Consider the following 24,401-nt stretch of genomic DNA (forward strand, 5'->3'; position numbering starts at 1 on the left):
TTTTTTGGCAAACAACAGAAAAAAACATATTTAAGAAAAACATGTAACTATTTTTCTCGCGTTGTTTCCTACTTTCCATTGTTTGTTCTCCCTAATGCTTCCTAAAAACTTCATGAACCAGATCGTCCCTTAAATATTCATTTCTCGCTTCTCACTTTGCACATCTCTTCTTCCACCCTTTTCTTACCCTTTCTTACTCTGGTAACACAGTCTAGCGATGATCATTGGCATCTCACTCTTCTATGATACAAGTACTCCCAGTATGTATGCTACAACCCATATTTATCAACATAGCATCAATTCTTCCCCTCCCACATCTAGTCATATGATGCATCTGACGTTCTGTGGCATATACTGATCTACCCTCATAAAAACCAAGCATTTTAACACCCAAAAGATTACAAAGCTTTAGAGTTAAGATAGGTACAAAGAAGTTGCAGCTGACAGCTGACTTTAGCAGGCAATCTTTGTGTGTGTGTGTGTGTGTGTGTGGTTGTGGTGTGCATGCCTGTTTAAGTGCATGCGTATGAGCACATTTGTTTCTGTGCATGTGTGTGCACATTTCATCTAAACACTATGAGCTAAATATGAAACAGAATTGGCTCTAGATACTATTAAACTTATAACTGATCACAAAATGATTTGATTATTTCAACAAGAATGTGGCAGAAATGGATGCATATCACTTAAAGTTTTGATAAACTACTGGCACTCCATTTCATTGTTACAACCAACTCATAATCAGGGAAAACCTACAAACAAAATCATCTGAGAGATATCTGCAAAAGTTACTATATTACATGTTGCAGCCGTTCAGGAAGACTCTATGAACACAGAACAGATGGAAAAGTTAGAAATAATGCTGCAGATACAAAATGGTATACAGTTTTATGTATTAGACTAAAAGTTCACTAGAAACCATTGAAGTACAAGCTATAAAAGATTTCCCAAAAAATTATCATGCAATATTTTTTAACCATGGAATGCCATAGCAAAGGTGATAACAGATTATTTAAATCTGTTACTAAAATAAACTTTAGAGAACTCAAACATAGATCAACAACCTCACTTCTCTGTGCCCTTTCATAATTACAGAAAGCAAGAGTTGAATCAAAATCCTGTTGAAAGATCTTCCTGCAACACAACATATTTAATGTCAAAAAAGGCCAAACAAAATGTAAACTGTTTTTTGTAGTTGGTGGATATCATGATAAAAAGGAAATACTGTGCACAAAATAGTAGCTTTATAATTCCATGAACCTTTTTGAATCGGTAACCACGCATTCCTTTGGCATGTTATCCTAGTTCACAAATTTCATTCACTAAATTATACAAAAAAACATAAGAAAAGAAAGTCCATCTTATGGCATAAAAACATGGTTTAAAAATTTTAGTCAAATAAGCATTTAATGAGTAGATAAAGTTGAACAAGGAAACACTTTAATTTGAAGAGAGAAGTTGAAATGAGAAACATAGAGCCTAGATCAATGAATATTTTTCATAAAGAACCAATAAGGCCAACAAGTAAGAAAATAAATAGAGATTCAAGAGACCCACGGTTGTGATTGAAAATTATGTAGGAGCTGGTACTGATCACAGGAATCAGAAACATGCCCAAAATGATGTTGATGCTGCTGATCAAGTTGCAAATGAAGTTCGGCAACCTTTTGTTTCAATCTTGCAACATCAGCTTCTGCAAAAGCAATCTCCTCAAGCTCTGCCCTTGTCTTCAGCAAAGAAAACATCATCAAGTTGTCTTTTATGCATCAACAAAATTCAGCAATAAAAAACTAACAAACATGAGCATACCTTTGAATCCATACTACATGCACTGGAGAACTGTCCAGAAGACATGATCAGGCCAACCTCCAATGCTGCCCGAAGATCTCTTTCAGCTTGCAGCTGCTCTTGCAGTCTTGAAACCTATCAGAATGACCATACATCTGTAAACAGAACAATCCACTAGAAGCAAATGTTCATTACTTAGTTTTTAACAAAGGATGGTTTGAGGTTTGAACCATCCTATTCTGTCAACAGATTAAATGGAAGCCTCAGGAGAGGAATAAGCAAAGGTGCTTAAAATCTTCAATACCACCTAACAGGGCTCTGGATCCAGCAACTGCAAGAATGCACATTAACCTCACCTGGTTCCAGTTTCATAGATTCACAAGCTCTTAGACATTCCTTATGACATTAAGAATAGATGGAACCTCAAGGGATCGGTTTCATGTGCTCTTAGACATTCCTTATAACAGCAGTTAAGGTAGGGGATCGGGTTCAAATCTGATAGTCAAATAGTTGCAATCAGCAGACTTTCTATTACTTGGATGAGGTGCTACATTCATGACATATGGAGATGAGTGAAATTATGAAAAAGCATGCTACAATGAGTCTGATTAAATTTAACTCCTCGAAATTATGTTTTGCGCAAAAAATCATCACGACCGAGAGCGGTTGTGGGTTCATACTAATGTGCCAATTTCTGAACATCAGTTCAAGGTCATTGCTTTAGCAAAATGGAAGTATAAAGAGATGTTGAAGGAAAGGGAGAAAGTGAATAACATGAAAAGAATCTAACGGCATGTTTGACTCCCTGTCCAGTTTAGGACAGAACATCCTGCCCAGGACAATTGTCCTGTCCAGGACACACTGTCCAGTTAGTCATGGACAGGGTTTTTTTTGTTTTTTAAAAACTGTCCTGTCCCCACCATTCCAGGGGGGTCAGTACAAAAAAATTCCATCCTGCATGTCCCACGGACACACGTCCGCTGTTTGATTGCAGGTGTGTCGTGCACATCCACGGCATCCCGTGGGATGTGTAATCAAAAGTGCCCTAAGAGAATGGAAAAAAGGAAATGCCAAAGTCTTCGCCTGGTTGACGAACAGTTTGAAATATCAATTCGCTCTAGTACAAAACCAGAAAGGCATAGGATGCACACAATCATTTTAATAGGGAAATAAATAGTCAGAATGATCTTTACCCATAAATTTCATACTTGAGAAGTTTAGAGCAACCAACCAAACTTGGGGATGGGGATGGGGATGGAAGTGTTAGTGACTATGGGCCCATGCTGTCAACCACGGGGGATGAATTGACATCAATTGATCCTAAATGGGTCGTGGAGAATCACCTTGGATCAAAAAGGCAAGAATGATTCTTCCAGTTTCAGATCAGTCTGGTGCCCATGTTTAGGCTTGTTAAAGAATACCTTCTACATAGACCATGTCCATGAGTATCATCCATTCATGAAGCATTACCAGATATTATCCTAGAGAAGTTACAACTTTCTTTTTTTTAATGGAAATTCAATGCATAGAAAGTGGGTCACAAAGGAGTTACACTGAAAAGAATATAAATAAATAGGAACAGAAAACTTATAAAAAAACTTTGAAAAAGAATAAAATATTATGATATGGGAAATGGTCCAATTCTGGATGTTCCAAATTCCAATTTACTCTAAGCTTGTATTACCACAAGCATTGCAAGCATATAGATGAACCCAGTGTTGAATTTGCAAGCGAATTGTGAAGAATCGCAATTCCTTCCAATAATAGTCTTTTATTCCTTTTTGTCCACATGCACCAGAACACCACAGTTATCCACCATCTCCAAATGTTGGCCCAGCTTTTTCCTCTGACCCTAATCCAGCTGGTGAATTTTCATACAAGCTATCTATATTCTATGTCACATAGGTACAGGTGCAGATACACGATATGATAGGCATGCTTTGTAGTACATGAAAATCTCCAAAAAGATAGGTATGGAGTCATGAATATATATAAGCACACTTACAAATTTGCACAATTGTATCACATTTTACAGAATGTTGTAAATATGAAGTTATAGACTGTCAATCATGAACTAAGTGTGTTCAAATCTCTCGGATCTCAATATCCAAAGGATCTGGTCAGACAAGAGATCTGAGGATTTCTCCTTTGTTTCAAGGATTTAAGATCCTCAGATCTGAGATCCAGTGATTCAAAGTGCCCTAAAAGTCTAAAATATGTTAAGGATATGGTTAGATACAATCAATAATCAACAAACATATAAGCTCAATAATAAAACAATTTTGATCCTGCATGTTGGCCACATGTTGATCAGACTGAAAATAAAATGACTTGGAATAGGTCTGAAACCCACTTGGCCAGCATCTGTCGTATCATGTCAACTACAGGTGGGCACCAGCCCACTAGGCAGTTGGGCCGGCCACAGCCAACCCGCCATGGGCTAGGCCTGGGCCTTCATTTTAAACCCTACCCCAGCCCAAACCGAGCTCCTGGCCCAGTCTGAAGCTGGACGACGGCCCAGCCCAAATATATAGAAATATAAATATATATATATAGAGAGAGAGAGAGAAGGGGGACCGTCCAACCAAAGGTCCAAAATCTAAAACCAATGACCATCGGACAACTCCCCTTCCCCAATATTTGAGCCTTTCATCGATCAGACTTTATATATTTATTCTTTATAATTTATTTATTGAGAAATATGCTTTACACTAAGACTTTACGACATCTGGACATGTTTTTGGAAACATGAGAAATCGACAGCTCACAATGCATTTAAAACTTTACAATATAAAGTATTGTGAGCCGCTGATTTTTAGTGCTTTTAAAAACACATCTAAATATCAAAAATTCATTATCTAAGACATTGTTTACTAAATAAATGATAAAAATCCAATATGTAAAGTACTATCAATTAAAAACTCAATTGTTAGAGAAGGAATGTCCCTGATTGTCATTGGTTGTAGATTTTGGACCTTTCTTTGCTTGGAGTTGGACAGTCCCCTACGACATCGAGATTTTTGGGAATGTATGCATTTAAAACTTTACAATACAAAGTATTGTGAGACGTTGATTTTTAGCGCTTTGAAAAATGCATCTACATATCAAAAATTCATTATCTAAAACATGTCGTTTATTAAATAAATGATAAAAATCCAATATGTAAAATATGATCAATTAAAAGCTCTATCGTTAAATAAGGAACCTCATCGGTTGTATTTTGGACCTTTCTATGGTTGGACAGTCCCCCTTCCCTATATATATATATATATATATATATATATATATATATATATATATATATATATATATATATATATATGTGAACATTAGGTACTTGACATGTACTTCAACATGTTGGTCGTCCATCACGCGCTTGATGAACGGCCAGCATCAAAAATGAGTTTTTCCGCTAAACAAGCAATAGTGGTGACAAAAGTCGCCACTAAAGGTCAATAGCAGCGACAAAAATCACCGCTAAAGGTAAATAGCGGCGACTTTTGTCCGTGCTTTTGCTAGTTTGGGTGGAAAAAGTCGATTTTGACAAAAAAAATTACGCTGGCACTCCATCAAGCGTGCAATGGACAGCCAGCATGTTCAAGTATGTGTCAAGTACCTAATGTTCAAGCACCTACCACTTTTCCTATATATATATATATATATATATATATATATATATATATATATATATATATATATATATATATATATATATATATATATATATATATATATATATATATATATATATATATGGTTAATCTAACATTAAACTAGTTGTGTTAAACATTAGATAGATTTAACTTTATAAAAATAACTAAAATGCCCTTAAAATAAAGGCATTTTTTAAAATGCAACGTTACTTTTTGAGATAAAAAAGGAAACTTTTTTAACGTTCTTGCCCTTTTGTAAATCTATAAATAGATAAACTCTGTATAGTTTATTTTTAATTAAGTTTATTCAAAGATTTCTCTAAGCTTCGTCCTTAGTCTGTGCACTTATTCTCTGAGGGAACGTATTTTTCCTTCGCCTCTCTTCCACGCCTGTCATCGAACCGAAGGGAACACCTTTTCTCTCTCTCTTGTCATTGACCCCTCATCCACCTCACACTTCCATGTGTAACCAACCAGGAGAGACGAATCTCTCTCACCCCGTGGTGCATATCTCTCTTTGGAGTCTGTCTCACGTCCAACTTGCCAGAATACGTAGAATTGTTCTCCGTGTGAGTGTGGGTTCTAACAATGATATCAAAGCACCATTCATGGGAACCACATCAATTAGCCAACTGGAAGGACCTTTGGCAACAAGGGTCTAAGCCAGAGTTACCGGAAGCGCCTAGGCAAAAGGGGAAGCGCGCTTCCCCGAAGCGCGCTTCGGAAGCGCGAAACGTCGCGCTTCCGAAGCGTGAGGGGAAGGGTCCCCCTTTTTTGGGAAGCGTGCTTCCCTTTTATGGGAAGCGCTTCCCCCACGCTTCCCCCACGTTTCCCCCACGCTTCCCCCACGCTTCCCCCTCGCTTCCCCCTCGCTTCCCCCATTTTTTCATTTTTTCGCTTCCCCTCGCTTCCGGTTCGCTTCCTAGGTCGCTTCCGGTTCGCTTCCTAGGTCGTTTCCGAGACGGTTCGGAATTTTCTTCTAAGTGGTCCCACGCTTCCCCGCTTCCTAAATTTTTTAAAGTGCCTCGCTTCCCGCTCCCGCTTCCCGTATCGCTTCCCGCTCCCGCTTCCTCGACTGGTAACTCTGGTCTAAGCCCTTCACAGTTCTACACGACAGATTCAGCCGCAACCAACAGTGATCTGAATCAACCGCGGTGATCTGCAGCCCAGGATCTCTCCTCTGATCGTGCCAAGGAGATCACATCGACATCAGGTTCTTCGATTCGCGTACGTCCAAATTATTTTTTGAATCGTTAGAATCCAACCACTGTTGACCCCGATCCGACTTCCAAAAGTCAAGTCAAGTCAAATTTCTGTTTGTTCTTAAGAATAATCGATATTGGCCTGTATCCCAATTGGATTTTCCAAAATTCATTTTGGCCCTCTAACCGTCACAAACAAATTACAAAAAATCATTGTAGTTAGCCCTACCTATTATAAATCTAACCCAATTTACAGATCGAAAAAATCATATTTTGATATATAGATATTGTTGTTTTACTGAAACCTATTAGATTCAGCGTTTGGATCATGATGACCTAACGTTTTTAAACTTCAAAAAAATCCCTATGTCATATCATAAGCCATATAATCCTTAAATTTTTACCCTAGGTAAGCACATTTGTTAGCTTTCAAACTCAATCTGCATATCTCAAAAATTTGTCTGCATCGCTGAGATCTGGTTTGATCTTTAAACCCTGTCTGAACCTAGAAAATCGAATTGAACCTGTAACGCACTAACCCATCCCAGAAATAAATTATTTTCAAACATTCAAAAACCTTGAAAATCCAGAAAAATTATGTTTTGCATACCTGAGACCTTGGGCCAGACAACCAAACCCAAAGCCTCCCTTAAACCCTATCCTACTCCTCTGCACCACCCGAACGTCGGACCGACAATAATTTATCTTGCAGGCAGCCAACACAACACAAGCAAAGAATGCATGAAGATTTGATGATGAAGATATGATGCCTCTTCCTTTTTCAAGGCTCCAAGTCTGTACAAAGATACATAGAGATGTTTCATTGTGCAGTATGGGGAACCCAAAATCAAGAAACCACATAGAAGTGAATTATCAGGTATATTGAACGACTTAATTTTCGTATATACGAGAAAATGAAAAGCTTCACAAACACTTCTCTTGAGCAAGTTATTTAGCATGCCTTAGATATTAAAAATGAACTCAATAGGAAAAAGGAAAAGCTTTCGAACACCCCACAGCCTACCCAAATCGAGTATATGAAATTCAATCGAGACCCAATCCAGACATCCCTCCCTTAGAACTCATCCAAGACCTTTCTCAAGACCCAAATCCAATTCAAGAAGATTTGAATCAAACTCATGTCTTGAATCCAAGTCTCCTATATTGAGCCCTCCTAAACCCATCGTGGATACTCATATCCCCATCCCTGCAAAACTTAGAATGGACCTAAACTTGAGTTGTCCAATATTATCCCAAACCCTCATCATGTCCAATTTCTTAATCAAATTCAAACACTTCCCAAACCCATATTATCCAACTCAAATATGCTCCATATCTTCGATTTATCTAGACCAAATCAAGTTCCTTCAAAATGAATATATATTTTGTCTCAACCAATCGCTCCCGATCTATTTGACCCGTTCCACTTTGGAGGTCTCTCACATGACATTGGTTGAATCATAAAGAATGTTCCTGGTTTCAATACACATGATGGGGTAGATCCGGCTTGGTTCATTCAGTTTATAGAGCAGTTCCAAGATTCGGTTTCATATTGTAGACCCACAAGGTGGAACGAGATTGGAAAAAGAATATAAGGACGGGCTAACACCTCAGTGCCCGGAGTTCTCGCCTTGAGGGCAAGGCGAGTTTGAGACGGATGGTTTTTTACAGACCTTTTCCTGCTCTGGGTTCGACCATCCAGATCTGCCCCAACCAGGACCTGCCCAGCTGGAGTCTCGCCCAGTTGAGACTGTGCAGAGGAAGTTTCGCTTCCTCCCAAGACTCATAGATAAACCTGCCCAGCCTAGAGTCCCACCCAGGCTGGGACTCTAGTGAGACCCCCCCCCCCTTCTATAATCTCATCTAGGGTAGGATTGTGCTTGTACTTTTACTGTCTTGCCCTCTTGTAAATCTATAAATAGATATACTCTGCTTAGTTTATTTTTAATGAACTTCATTCTTGGTTCATGTTCTTGGTCTCCAAGGAAACGTGTTTCTCCCTCACCTCTCTTCAACGTTCGTCATCGACTTGAAGGGAACGTCTTTTTTCCCTCCCTTGCTATCGACCTCCCATCTATCTCACGCTTTCTTGTATAGCCGACCAAGAGAGACGACACTCCCTCTCCCCCCAACATTGCACACCCCTCCTGCTCCTGTCGTGCACCTCTCCCTGGAGTCGTGCTTCATGCCCAGCTTTCTAGAATATGTAGAACCGTTCTCGATGGGAGTTCAAGTTCTAACATTTTCATAAGGTTGAATCCATCTAATGTTAAACACGGCTAGTTTAATGTTAGATTAATTAACCCATATATATATAGTTATATGCACAATATATAACTATATATATAATATATATTTATCTATTTTCACGAGCTAGCCCAGCCCAATTAGGCCCATGAGCCTAATGGGCGAGATGCAGTCCTGATTCAGCAATGTGCTGGCCCTAGGCCTGGCCCATCAAATAACGGGCTGAACTTCACCGGGCTCAGCCCAGTCAGCAGCCCAGTTCATTAGTGGGCTGGGCTGTGCCATGCCTGCTTGTTGCCCACCCCTAATGTCAACATGGTACCAAGGCCAAGTAGAAATACCAATGCTACATAAATTACCAACGAATACAACTTAAAGAACAGTCAAGATTCTCAGATACAGCAAACCAAATGGCAGCATGCCAATGAAGACACAACAAAAATAGGCTAATGCCCTCAAATAAATTCATAGTTTAATAAACATAAACACACATGCACGTCTGCGGGCACACACACGAGGGATCACTAAACAAACATGAATGCTAAAGGGATGCTTTGGTTGAAGGCAAAGATAAATACATCTTGTTCAAGAGCTAAACGACGTTCGTGCAAGGCCTGCTTTCTTCTTTCCAAACTTGCTTGTAAAATGGCATTCCCTTTGGCCTGCATATAAGAAGAATGCATTTTTCAAGGTATTCATGAATCCAGTCTTCAATAACATCAAAAATTCATTGAAACAAGACAAAAAAACATCATCAGAATACCTCCTTTGCAATCCTATTACGCAGTTCATTCTTTGTGTTCTCAAGCCTCCTAATAGTAATTCTATGGAAGTTAAAAAATGTGTTAATTTAAGGAATGGAAAAGAAGAAAAACAATATTCAAGCTGAAAATAAGGACATTGGACATGGAGATACAGCTAGCCCTTATTTCTGAACTTTTACTGTTTCTACAACATAAATATGTATTTTCTTCTTTTTTGATATTTCGCAACTTTTGACTTTTCTATATATTTTAAGAATATTAACTTGGACCTAGTCCTTATTTCTAAATTTTTAACAGATGCCCAGTGTTTCTCAAGAATTAACATAAAATCTCCTGAGAAATTGCTTCTTTGGGACATTGGCAAGATTGATGATGGTTAAAACGCGCACACGCATGAGACCGAGCCAGAACACACACACACACATATATATAATATATATAGAAAAAGAGCACTTACTCTTCATCAGAAGGTGAATCAATGGATTCCATAGAAAGATTTTTTCTTTCCTACAAAATAATAGAAAGATTTCAGAAAAAAAAGATTGTATTCTCCTTCATACAAGGCTCCCTTATAGGAGGAAAATGTCGAGCTACATTCTAAGATTTCAATAGTACTTCCTATAAGTTATTGGAAGTTGAAACCTTATAATCATGTTGATCAAAATTGAAATTTCCAATAGAGACTACAGACCAAAAGGATAAACAGAAAAGATGCTCGGTTACTCACACCACTACGTCGCAAAAAGCTTGAGCGTTTAATGCTGCGCAGAGATCCATTTGTTTTGCTTATTGGCTTGTCTGTGCAAGATTCATGCCCAGAAGAAGGTGTAAGAGCCCGATTTACTGAAGAAAAATCTTCAATTGGTACATGAGATTCAGATTTAGGTCTTGCTATTGGAAGTTCTTTGTCAATCTGGAAATATACATTGCATTTACTTGGTGGATCTTGCTGTTTATTATCACCATCAAAGTCTATTGATGTTTTTTTGCTCCTTTCAGATGTATGAGTTTCTCTATGATATTCAACATCAGAATCAGCGCCTTCAAAAACCTGCATCTTAACATGGATAAGAATGTGTTCACCAATTGATTAAAACTATAATGCAATGTTTGATTACAAAAATAAAAGAAAAAAACCATCTAATTTCCATTCACAATGAAGATGGACATGGTATATAGTATTAACCAACAAAGCATGGATGGTTATCATTATAACAAAGCCCATGCAATTCTTATATGGAGCACCAAATAATAATTAAGACGGAAAACATGATATCAAGACATCTTACGTGTTTGCACAATGCACAAGTACACAGAGACATAACATACAGGACTTTCAGCTGCCCGCTTCATCCTTGCAGGAACAAACACAAACCAAAGGCATGAAACAACATTTACATGTTATCATTAACATTTCAGGCTTCCCTCTATCCTCCATTAAAATCCGATTTTTTATGGCTTAGATATGTTGGTCAATCATTATAAAAGTTAATATCCTTCATCACATTATATATACATACATATATATAATCACTATTCAGATGAATGCTTCAAGATCTAACAGTACACAAAAGAATCCTACTCCCATGTGCCTAGTGAAAAGTATATGGACTGATCCCGAGGCGATGACAGAAGATGACAAGACTAATAAAGAAAACTTTAACAATGTGAATTTGCTCAAGTACAAAATCTGCTGTGTAATTTAGTCTACCATATTCAACTTATGTTGAAATACATGATTCTTAAGAAAAGAATTCATAGAATTCCATATCAAAAAAGACATGTGCACAAACAGAGACTTGTATGAAACAAATACAAACCTTATAATTATATAGATCACCGACAACATTTCCATTACTTCCACTCGATTTGCCACTCTCCATGCGTTCTGCTTGTCCTGATACGCCTTGATCCACATAATCTTGAGAATCAGGGTACACATCATGTACCTTCAAATGTTCATCTATTGAATCCTCACTGCCACTATCATCCATTTGATGATTAGCAGAAGGAAAGCACAAACTTCGTTGCTCCTCCTATGAAAAATGATGAGAAAAAAATAAGACAGCAGACAGATGGGGAAAAAAAACAGCACGAGGGTAAGAGGAAAAAACTGAGAGACCGGTAACAAGAAAGGAAATGAAAGAAAGTGACTTAGTTAAAAGGTCACCAAAAAGAATACAATAAAACATAGCTAAGAGCGAAATAGAAGTCATTGTTGTGTGCATCCTGCTATGATCTGCACAAAGCAATCAAAGTTACTGAAAGCTTTTACATATCCTTGAAAACTCACTTAACCATAAGCATCAATCATTATTTTTTATTGCTCAAATACAAATAACCATCAATCACTTTTTTGGCAAAATTGCACACTCAAAGCATAATGACTTCGTTTGAATGGGTTCCACAAGGACATTAAAAATCCCCAAGAAAAAACTTGTTCTTTAACACTCAGTTCCATGCTCCCATTGCAACACATAACATCAGCATATTGACAAGACGAGATATTGCTTCACATCATCTCCACTCATCAGTGTCTATAGTCATGACCCCTAAGACTACATCCTTCACAATGCAGGGATAGCAACGGGAAAGAATATGTACTGCAAGTTCAAGCACAAATACCACATCAAGCACATTGAAGTTTCATGATAGGAAGTATTTGAAAATTGAAATGACATCTTTGGCATCCAAAACACCATAACATGCAGCATGTATTTCCTATAAATCACCAGCTCACAGCTGAACATATCTGCTGATAAATTGCAGAAGCATGAAAGGGATAGAAGAAGCCATGTTTGCAGACACGTCCATTCAAAACAGATCAGTTCAAAAAAGATTTCTAGTTGGATGAGATTCCCAATTAGATTGAAAGATCACACTACTCCCCAAAACTATAAGGGTAACAAAAAAATGGAATTCAGACACGATAAGTTAAAGAGAATTGTTGATTACATCAAACACGTGCTCGTACTCTTCCAGAAGAGTTGTGATAATGCCCTGAGCATTATTGGCTGCATTTGCAGCAGCAAGGAACTCAGCAGAACAATCACCACTCATACCAAAATCATCTTCAAGCTCACATTCACCAGCTAAAAGTGGGCGCAGAAGCAATGGAGCCATACAAGCAGCAACGGCTGATGAGGTCATCCGATTCACAGATGTGTGATAAGTAATAGAGCGCATCATTTTCAGAACCCTGCCATCAGTATACGCCACAAATCTTAGAGAATGACATATATGCTAGTTTTCTAAGAGAACAATGTAAAAGTATTATCATCATCATCATTATCACCACCACCACCATAATTATCTTAAGCAAACTTAGAAAGTTAGAATGGAATAATAATGAAATAACCTAGATCTTGTAAGCACTTAGCAGATACAATCAGAGAAACATTTGAGTTTGGTCTAGGTTTTCAAATCTGAAATCCAACTAGGATTATATGTGAATTTAGGTCCAACAATGGTGAAAAGTTAGAAGGATTCGTCCAATATGGGACATCTTATCCAATTCCAAGTCTGAAACAATATACTATAGTGTCACTATAGCAACTAATCAATACTGGCAAACATGTTAAAAAAAACGAAAGCAAAAAGATTAATTAGCAAACTTGATGGATTCAATACATTTGTCTTCAAGAAAAAAAAAATCAAAGATTTAGTGATGGTTAGAACTATCTGTTAAAATGTAATCTGTAATATATATATATATATATATATATATATATTATTTAATATTATTATATTTTCTTTTATTATTTTTCTTTATTTTCTTTTTTAGCATCTAGTTCAATAGAAACTAGATATTTGATCCAGTCAAGTTCCTGTTGTGCAAATAGCTGTTGGACTGTAGTCCAACAGCTATAATAAATGCTGTTGGACTACAGTCCAACAGCTATAATAATAAATGCTGTTGGACTGTAGTCCAACAGCTATATTAAGAGACGTTGGAATCCAACGTCTCTTTTGGAGAGCTCAAAATGAGCTCTCCTCTCTCCCACTTTTTTGTATATATAGGGGTGAACCCCTTCAATGTAAATAACCATGCTTCTTAAGCATTTTGTTCATGAATAAAGTATTATTTATTTTTCAAGTGTTCTTCCTTTTATACCCTTTCAAGGGCCATGCTTGTAGTGTCTCCAATAGACACTTGTTTGTGAGTTATTTGTGCATTTGTTGAAGACCACCATTTCATTACACTATCAATAATAGACCATAGATCCATGTTCACCAAAATTTGCTATATTTCCAAATAAAAAACAGACATCGTGTGTATATCAAATACTCATGCATATGTTTCAGGATAAACTTAAACATGCTTCTTCAAACGCTGATGATGTCATTGACAAAACAATGTTGTTGTTGAGCTAAAGGAGAAACTGGTTCAGAAAGAATAATATGATTGAGAGCAACCAGATACAGTCATAAGCAAGAAACAGAGGAAGAGAACATATAGGCAACACCAAAATTCAAAATTGTAACCTCAAATATCATTCTTTCTTTTCAAAACACAAACATCGAGCACATTACTACACAAGTCAACTGAAATCTTTGCCAAGGATGGATGCCCTTCCACATAATACCTCTGTAAAAGTCGCCGATTTGGCTCTGGGAAAGTCTCAGATATTGCAGCGTGCATTGCAGCAACATGAGCTTCCTTCTGATTAATTCCTTTAAAATGTTCATAATAAGGTAGCAAATATAAAAGGGTAAGAACCAGGAAATCAATACAAAAAGATTAGAAAGCAAAAACTAAAACATTTGCAAATAAAATGGTATGTCCTTATATTTATATTTATATTTATATTTATATTTATATAAAGCGAGTCACCATATCTGCTCAATCTAAACCATGGTTTTTAGTGAATAAACAATGAATAATGCATATACAGGTTAGGATTAAGCAAAAAACATGTGTAGTTATGCTTTCAAAAACGTTTAGGACAGTTTAGGGCATAAACTATTTAGGAGCTACACACACGCCTATGCCCATGCCACGCCCACGCCCACGCCCATGCGGACACACACACACACGACACCCATGCACGCACATGCGCCCACACAGAAGCATGCACACATGCAAAAGGTTACCTGGGGAAAAGAACTAGCTGAAAACCTTAATAATTAAGTGTTCCTATCCTAGGTGCTCACTCTACGTAATATAGATTGAAATTCAGTGAGCTTTTAGCTGTTACAGGTTTTCCAGTTTCTGATTTCTTATAAACTTTAAAAATGAACTTTTTCTGGATTTTTAGGACTAGTGAAGCCAGCAAGAATGAAAATGTACTAAAACTGAATATGACTCCAGAATAAGGTAAACTTTTGATATATCTCTTTCCATTATTCAGCTGAGTTAGTTTTTTTGTTTTTAGAACATGATTCATTGTAATAACTAGACCCTAATGGGCCAGGTAAGGATATTGGAGCGGGTTTCCAAGAATGGAGGTCCAACCCTAGTATATTTAGGGTTAATAGGATATGTTGTAATCGGGGGCAGACTACGTAAGGTGAAGAGTTCCTAATGGAGGTTTTCTTCTCCCTCATATAGAGAAGAGTGCTCTCTCTCTCTCTCTCTCTCTCTCTCTCTCTCTCTCTCTCTCTCTCTCTCTCTCTCTCTCTCTCTCTCTCTCTCTCTCTCTCCTGATTTTCCATCCACCATCAGAGGGTGGTAACAGCTGTAGTATCAGAGCTATGGCTGGGCCATTGTGATAGGAGATCATCCGATGATAACTGGAGTGCAGATAGGACTAGAGGAGTTGTGCCAGGAGGTGGGCGACAAGCTTCAAGACAGAGTAAGGGCCCTTGAAAATGGGCAAAATGAGATCAGAGTTTCCCAAGGGCGCATTCAGCATCCTTGAGATAATGCAAGAAGAGATACGAGCCCCCCAAATGAGGATGGAAGCCCTATTGTAACAATGAGTGGGTCATGGAGCGGCAGATACGGCTCCTCTGGGTTAGCAAGGAACCCGAATTCCATCCCCAACCTCGAGCAGGAATGCACCAACCAACGCTTGGCCAGAAAATTCATCCTCGCCACATAAACCCAAGATCGAGTTCCCAAAATTTGGGAGTGATGATCCCTTCATTTGGCTCTTAAGGGCAGAGCACTAAGCGAAATGGGTGGAGCATGCCACCATCCACTTAGAAGGGAACGCAATTCGTTGGTTCAGGTAGTTAGACACTCAATCCAGCACCCCTACATGGGAGGAATTCACAAAGTCCATCACGACCAAGTTTGGACCCTCTGTGTATTATACCTTTCATATCGCTCTCACAAAAATTAAGCAAGTGGGGTTGGTGACAGAATATCCAACAGAGTTTGAAAACCTCTGTAACATGGTTAGTGGTTAGCCATCAGAAGCTCTAATTGGAGCATTTGCAAGTAGGTTACGAGAGGAAATCATGATAGCAATGCAGGCGGCTTAGCCACAATCCCTTATAGAATGCCTTGATTTGGAAGGAGTGGTCGAAAAGAAGCATTTCTGCAGCTATAGATGGGGGAAGGAAAATCGATGGGCATGGACGCCGCCATTTCATAATGCAGGTGATACAAAGGGGGTGACTCTGCAAAAGGACAGGCTTCGACCAATTCTAGTTAGACTGCACACCAAGTGTTTGTTACAAATATTACTCGAGAACATATGGATGAAGGGCGAAGGAAAGGACCGTTATTATTGTGATGAACAATGGCAAAAAGGACATAAATATAAAAGGCTGCATTAGTATCTAGTTGACGAAGGCGAGAGGAGGTAGTTAGTGAGGAGGAAGGATTGGGTGACAAACAACTAGATGAGGTCTCGAAAATATTACTGCATTGCTTGGTCGACTGGGAAATTCCACAGTCCATGAGAGTAACTAGAATGCTGAAAAATGCTTGCATGTCTATCTTAGTAGACACGGGGTCTAAGCATAATTTTATAAGTGAAGAAACTGTGAAGAGGCAGAATTGTGAAGTGCATCCTCAACCGGTGTTTGATGTCATGGTGGGCAACGGGAGCAAGTTTCATTGTGAGGGACGTTGTCAACATGCAGAACTTGAGATACAAGGAAAGAAATTCATGGTTGAACTATTTGTATTACTAATTAAGGGGGCATAGATAGTGCCGGGGCGACAATGGTTGAAGGAATCGGGTCAAGTAATTTGGAATTTTGCAGACACGAGTATGAAATTTGTGCATGAGGGCCAGAACATGGAGTTGAGGGCAACAACCGAGAAGTAACTCAAAGAGGGGAAGACCCAACCCATGGTGCAATTAATTCGAGCTAGCTCACAGGCCTTCCTACTTCACTTGGCAGTCATGCGAAAAGGCAGTTGAACGACAACAGTGGAACCAGCAATTCAAGAATTGTTGGACCGATATCATGATGTTTTTGAAGAGCTGAAAGGAGGACTTCCCCCACACCAGAGCCAGGATCACATGATTCCTTTATGGTCGGGAGTATCTCCAGCCAATGTTAGGTCGTATAGATATGACCCAATCCAAAAGACTAAGATGGAAAAATTGGTGGCACAAATGCTCAAGGAATCATTTGTTCAAGACATAGTCCATTCTCATCACTGGTAATCTTGGTTAAGGACGGCAAGTGGCAGGTTTGTGTGGATTATTGTGCACTCAACACAATCACAATGAAGAACAAATACCCCTTTCCAGCGATCGATGAATTGTTAGATTAGTTACAAGGAGCGACCTACTTCTCCAAACTAGACCTTCAATCAGGGTATCACCAAATTTGTATGGCCCTTCAAAATGCACATAAAACGGCTTTTCGAACTCATAATAGATACTACGCGTTTTTAGTGATACCATTTGGACTTACAAACGCCCTTGCCATGTTCCAAAGTCTTATGAACGATGTCTTCCGTCCATATTTGAAGCGTTTCATTTTGTTGTCTTTGATGATATTCTTGTATACAGCCGTTTATGGGAAGAGCATTAGCAACATTTAGAGGAGATATTACGAATCTTACGCCACCTCCAACTGTTTGCAAAAGAAATGAAGTGTCAATTTCGGGTGCAGCAAGTTAGTTATTTGGGACACGTAGTCACGGTGAAGGGAGTAGCAGTTGACCGCAACAAAGTACGAGCAATGACAGATTGGCCTACTCCTCCGTAGGTGAAGGCATTATGAGGCTTCCATGGCCTCACGAGATACTACAGAAGATTCATTAAGAACTATCTGTAGATCGCCCAACCACTCACCAGACAGATCAAGAAAGGGGGTTTCAATGGGATGAAATCGCCACAACTGCTTTGCAAGAGCTCAAGCAATCCATGAGCTCAACGCCTGTCCTAGCTTTACCGGATTCCGATCAGCCCTTTGTAATAGAAGTAGATGCTTCCAGCAAGGGGATCGGTGCAGTATTAGTGCATGGGGGACACCCAATAGCCTATTTCAACAAGGACACCGCGAACAATCCACCTACGAAAAAAAGATGCTAGTTGTGGTCATGGTTGTGGGGCATTGGTGACACTATCTGCTCGGTGGAAAATTCTTGATTCTTACAGACCACCAAAGTCGGACCACAGAATTTCAATGCCTAGCCAACATCGTTGGATCACCAAACTGCTTAGATACAATTTTGAAATCCAATATCACAAAGGAATTCAAAGAGGGTGAGTTCTTAGCAGTCATCAGGCCGGTGTTTGAATTTCTCACTGAATTAGAGCAGGAATACCGTGACAGGGCAGACCTGCAGGCCCAATTGAACGTGGCAACCCATGCAATTTGGCCAAGTTCTCTACCTAGGCTTCGACTAATAACTGAGCGGTAAAAGGGTGCCTTAACACAACGAAGTGGGTATATTTTGTCAAACAATATACGACCACTAAGATGACAGGCCTTTGGAATGATGGGGGTAGTCCTATAAAGTTTATGGAGAAATCTTCCCACTTGGTTGGGAACCGATAAAGGTTGTACTAATCCCACTGCTTGACTGGTTTCATACTTCACCCATTGGCACACATCGCACTCACGCACAGTGTTGCACATCCTTTTTCATCCTGCTCCGATAAATTTTTTTCTTGAGTTTGCAATACATCCTCACATATCCCTCGTCCGACAGTGGGTAGATCGTGGAAATGATGGAGGATGTGTGATTTAAGGGCTGAATCAATGGGCACCACTATGCAGTCTTGAAGGTAGGCGAACCACTCCCTCCACACATAACAAGGACTTGTCCCTGGTTTCTCAAATATTTCATGTCGTCCGATCGGGAAAGTGTTTTCATGAGTACTTTTTGGCAAGAATTCTTCAAACAGAAAGGCACCCAACTGAAAATGAGGACCGCTCACCTGCAAACCAATGGGCAAACGAAGGTCCTCAATCGATGCTTGGAGACATACATACGGGCTTACACGTTTGATCGACCAAAGAGGTGGGTGCAGTTTCTAGCCTGGGCTGAATGGGCTTTGTTGAGATTAAGAGGTTTTAAGTTTTAAGTTTATTTGATATTGTTGAGAATAGGTGGTTTCAAGTTAAGTCTTTTTATATTAGAGGCTATTTGAAATTATGTTTTCATAATGGGCTTAGATGTAATTATCCTTTTTAGCCTCTCTCTCTATTTAACATAGAGAGAAGCCCTAATAAAGTTAAGTTAACGTGTTTTCTCTATGCAGCCATCTCTCCCTCTCACTCTCTCTCTCTCTCTTCTATCTTTCCCTCTATCTCTCTTTCTCTACCTAGGGTTTGGTGCTTCTATCAACATGGTATCAGAGCCAGCGATCGTGGGAGCTTGATTGATCGTGATCAATCTATCTTGGGAGCATGATCGAAAGGCATCTGTAAATAAGGTCAGCTGGTTAGGTTTATGTGTAAGATCTGATGACAGATCTGGAGATCTGTCATCAGATCTAAGGAAGCAAGATGCGTGTCCCCCCCTGCAGTTCTAGTAGCTTCTCTCTTCTTTTTGAGATTCCCTGTTGCCGAGTTTTATTTCTGTCGAGATTTCCTGCCGCTGGATGAAGTTCTCCCATCCAGTGGTTGATCAATCTAGTTGTTGGTTGTTGGTTGTTGGTTGTTGGTTGTTGGTTGTTGGTTGTTGGTTGTTGGTTGTTGGTTGTTGGTTGTTGGTTGTTGGTCCTTGTTCGCTATTGATGGTGTGTCGTTGTTTGGGTTTCGTTTTCTGCCGAGATTTCCTGCTGTGATGTTGTGATTCATTGCTGAGTATATCTCTGTCGTGATGCCTTGATTACCTGCATTGTATCGTGATTTGGTGAGCAGGTGTCGTGATTTGGTTGGCTGGAAATCACGTGTCGTGATTTGGTTGGCTGAATATTAGCAGCCCAGGTTCCCTGCTGTGTCGTGATCTGGTTGGCTGGAAAGTGTGTGTTGTATCTCAGATTCTATTTAGTGAGCAGGTGTCGTGATTTGGTTGGCTGAATATTAGCAGCCCAGGTTCCCTGCTGTGTCGTGATCTGGTTGGCTGGAAAGTGTGTGCTGTGAAAGCAGCATGTTACCTTTTTTTTAAGCAGCAGGCGTGATTCCCTGCAGTGTGGGAAAATATTTTGTTTGTGGGAATTTTTTTTTGTCGAAGGATTCTGTGTTGAGTACTGCTACTGGTTGTCTTAGTGGCTGATGCGTGATGATAACACACGCTATTCCCTGTGTCGCTTGAAGCCTGTCCAGATTTTATCTCTGGTGTGGAAAATTGTGTAGTCGCGGAAAACTTATGTGTGATAGTCTGAACAATAGACACATCTTTATCGTGTTGGATGTGTGATCTTGATTTGCAACCTATAGCCATCTGCGGTGAGGTGGAAGGTGCTGGTCAAGTTTCTTTAAAAAAAAATTTAAGTTTGGATCTGAATAGTCGCAGGTCGTGTTTCTCAGATTTCATTGGTGAAGTCAAAACTTGATATAGTCGGGTTCGTAGTTGATTGTGGGTGTGCGCGTGTGGTTGCTCCTTCTTTTGTGAATCTAGCCCATTAGTTTATATTATGGCTCAAGTGGTTAAATCAGATGCAGATTCCTCCAATGATTATGTAACTCTTAACAGGGCTGAATATGACGAGCTCCTTGCTTTACGATCATCCACTTCAAAGTCTTCTGTTGTGGAGGTTGTGTGCTCGGCAGGTGATGGCCTATCTGGTCAAGGTGATAGGTGGATCATTGATTCTGGAGCCTTTGGTCACTTGTGCGGAAATTCGAGTAATTTTTTTAGTATAAAACCTATGACTGGTCAAAAAGGGGTACGTCTTGCTGATGGTAGTTCTTCCCCAATTGTAGGGCAAGGAAGCATGTCTATTACCCCTACTCTTCAATTGTCGCATGTTCTTCATGCTCCTTCGTTTCCACAGAATTTACTATCCGTCAGTCGAATGACAAAAGATTTGAATTGTAGAGTGATTTTTTATCTTATGGGGTGCACCTTTCAGGACTTGCTGACGGGAAGAAAGATTGGTGGCGGCTATGAGGAAGGTGGTATGTATTACCTACACCAACCAGAAGTTTCGGCCTATTCTGCCAGTACATCATCCTCAAGTCCTCTATTGTGGCATCATCGTTTGGGTCACCTTCCAGTGACCAAACTTCGTCGTGTCATTCCTCATATGCCTCCCTCAGTTTCTTTTCAGTGTGAAACATGTCAATTGGGAAAACATTGTCGAAGCTCTTTCCCCTCTAGTCAGAGTCCGTCAAGTCAAGGATTGTTTGATCTTCTTCATGTCGATGTGTGGGGTCCGAGTAAGATTCCGAATAGGTCTCAGTGTCGTTATTATCTAGTTATTGTTGATGACTTCTCAAGGTTATCGTGGGTGTTCCTATTAAAAGATCGGTCTCAAGGTCCTGTCATTCTTAAATCTTTAATTGCCGAGATAAAAACTCAATTTGATGTATGTGTTAAAATTGTTCGCATTGATAATGCTTTTGAGTTCAAATCCAAAGACTTACTTTAATTCTATTCTGGTAATGGGATTCAACCTCAATTTACATGCCCCCATACCTCCCAGCAAAATGGGGTGGCTGAGAGGAAACATAGACAAATCCTTAATGTTGCTCGATGCCTTATGATTCAATCCAATATGTCTGCTTCATACTAGGGCGATGCGGTTCTGACAGCCGGTTTTCTGATAAATCCCTTGTCGTCAAGCTCTGTAGAAGACCAGATCCCTATTCAAATTCTTCATCCAGAGGCTCCTCTCTTTCCTATCCCCCCTAAAGTTTTTGGATGTGTGTGTTTTGTGCATAAGCTGGGTCCGGATCGAGATAAACTTGTTGCGCAGTCTATTAAATGTGTTTTCCTTGGGTATCCTAAGAACCAAAAAGGATATCGTTGCTACGACCCTATATCTCATAAAGAGTATGTTAGTGTGGACGTTACCTTCTTTGAGTCTATTCCTTATTTTTCAAGTACTACTCCCAGACTACAGGAGAGCCTTGGTGATATCCTTCCTCGGCCGATTCCTCCCTTTCCGTTAGAGTCGCTTCCTCCTCAGTCCTTGGTTCCAGTGTCGGGTGTGTCTCACTTCCGAAACCCTCCCATAGTATACACGCACAAAGTGCCTCCTACCTCCATGCCGCCATCACCTCCTTCTCCTCAGATAAGTATTTTTGAGCAAATTGTTGCCCCTACATCTGATGCTAATCTTCCCATTGCTCTGCGCAAGGGAAAGAGACGGTGCACTCTTTACCCCATCATGCAATTTGTATCAGAAGCTAATCTTGGGGCATCTATGAAGAATTTTATTTCTGCTCTGTCTGCTTCTTCTGTTCCGCTTCATCACAGTCAAGCTCTAGTCGACTCCAACTGGATACAGGCTATGCGTGATGAGATGGATGCCCTATGGTCTCGAGGCACTTGGGACTTGGTTGATCCTCCCACAGATGCAGATATTGTAGGCTGCAAATGGGTATATAGCATTAAATATAACTCGGATGGGTCGATTGAACGGTACAAAGCCCGATTGGTTGCAAAAGGCTACACTCAGACTTATGGGTTGACTTTTTTGAAACTTTCTCCCCAGTTGCTCGTCTTGGCACTATTTGTGTCGTTCTTTCTGTTGTTGTGCACCATGAATGGCCCTTGTTTCAGTTGGATGTCAAGAATGCCTTTTTGTATGGGGATTTGCATAAAACTGTCTACATGCAACAACCCCCAGGCTTCGAGGTTCAGGGGGAGTGTCAGAGGGTGTGCAAGTTGAAGAAGGCTATTTATGGCTTGAAGCAGAGTCCGCGGGCATGGTTTCACAAATTATTTGAGGTAATGTCGAGCTTTGGATTTGTCAGGTCAGCTTCAGATCATTCCTTGTTTATCAAAAAAACTAGTACTGGAATTGTTGTTATGGTGGTATATGTCGATGACATCATATTAACAGGGGGCAGTGCCAAAGATATTTCTGCAACAAAAGATCATCTTCAGAAGCACTTTGTTACTAAAGATCTTGGTCACCTTCGATATTTTCTGGGTATCGAGGTTGCAAGAAATAGAGAGGGCTTAGTGTTGTCTCAAAGAAAGTATGTGTTGGACTTATTAAAAGAGACTAGAATGCTAGGAGCTAAGCCAGCTAATATTCCAATGGATCCCAAAACTCACATATTCGATGAGAGGTCTGACTATGTGGATAGTGCCAGCTTTAGATCCTTGGTGGGTAAGTTGCTATATGTGACTATTACTAGACATGACATTTCATTAGTCGTGAGTAAAATCAGTCAGTTCATGGACAAACCTACAAAAGTTCACTGGGATGCAGCTATGATGGTTCTTCGGTATTTAAAGTCATCTCCTGGTAAAGGTCTGTTGTTTAAACGAAATTCATCTTTGGATGTGGTTGCTTACACTAACGCAGATTACGCAGGATCTGTCGAAGATAGGAAGTCAACATCTGGATTTTGTGTGTTTGTGGGAGGAAATCTTGTTACCTGGAGGAGTAAGAAACAAACTGTTGTAGCCAGGTCGAGTGTTGAATCTGAATACCGAGCAATGGCCCAGACTGCAGCTGAGATTATGTGGGTAAAATCAGTCTTGACCGAGCTTCAAGAGAAAGTATCCCTACCTATGTTGATGATGTGTGACAATAGGGTTGCTGCATATATTGCCAACAACCCAGTGTTTCATGAAAGGACTAAACATATTGAAGTTGAATGTCACTATGTTCGTGACCTGGTTCAAGCTGGGTTTATCTGCACCAATCATGTATCTTCCGAAGATCAAGTAGCGGATGTTTTTATCAAAGCCCTGGCGAGACCAAATTTCTCAAAATGTTGTGACAAGCTGAGCATGATTGATATCTATGCTCCAGCTTGAGGGGGAGTGTTGAGATTAAGAGGTTTTAAGTTTTAAGTTTATTTGATATTGTTGAGAATAGGTGGTTTTAAGTTAAGTCTTTTTATATTAGAGGCTATTTGAAATTATGTTTTCATAATGGGCTTAGATGTAATTATCCTTTTTAGCCTCTCTCTCTATTTAACATAGAGAGAAGCCCTAATAAAGTTAAGTTAATGTGTTTTCTCTGTGCAGCCATCTCTCCCTCTCACTCTCTCTTTCTCTTCTATCTTTCCCTCTATCTCTCTTTCTCTACCTAGGGTTTGGTGCTTCTATCAACAGGCTTACAATACCACCTATCACACAGCCATCAAGATGACACTGTTTGAAGCCCTACACAGCCGAGCACCTCCCACCATACCTTCTTATTTACCTGGGTCAACTAGGACGAGTGATGTGGACGTAGTCTTAAGGGACCGTGATGAACTATTGAGGAGGCTTAAGAAGCACTTGCAAGGTGCGCAAAATAGGATGGAACAGGTTT

At 39.7% G+C, this 24,401-nt stretch overlaps 1 protein-coding gene across 3 annotated transcripts in view; it reads right to left on the minus strand.

Moving 5' to 3' along the window:
- The window catches only part of LOC149843695 (rho GTPase-activating protein 7-like), a 71,999-nt gene that overhangs the window by 2,917 nt on the left and 44,681 nt on the right, over positions 1-24,401 (minus strand). Inside the window, exons 11-21 of one of the 3 annotated variants that reach the window (XM_090000025.1) lie at positions 14,241-14,328; positions 12,610-12,853; positions 11,475-11,690; positions 10,591-10,705; positions 10,382-10,452; positions 10,112-10,161; positions 9,654-9,714; positions 9,469-9,552; positions 1,810-1,923; positions 1,558-1,727; positions 1,065-1,134 (exon numbers count right to left, since the gene is read on the minus strand). In XM_090000025.1, the coding sequence (XP_089856151.1) occupies positions 1,065-1,134; positions 1,558-1,727; positions 1,810-1,923; positions 9,469-9,552; positions 9,654-9,714; positions 10,112-10,161; positions 10,382-10,452; positions 10,591-10,705; positions 11,475-11,690; positions 12,610-12,853; positions 14,241-14,328 (1,283 nt within the window). Of the gene's footprint in view, positions 1-1,064; positions 1,135-1,557; positions 1,728-1,809; positions 1,924-9,468; positions 9,553-9,653; positions 9,715-10,111; positions 10,162-10,381; positions 10,706-11,474; positions 11,691-12,609; positions 12,854-14,240; positions 14,329-24,401 lie in introns of all 3 variants that reach the window. The other 2 variants (XM_090000024.1, XM_090000023.1) reach the window with 2 other exon arrangements.

Source organism: Nuphar pumila, chromosome 3 (genome assembly GCF_984573655.1).
Source record: "Nuphar pumila chromosome 3, dmNupPumi1.hap1.1, whole genome shotgun sequence".
NCBI lineage: Eukaryota > Viridiplantae > Streptophyta > Magnoliopsida > Nymphaeales > Nymphaeaceae > Nuphar > Nuphar pumila.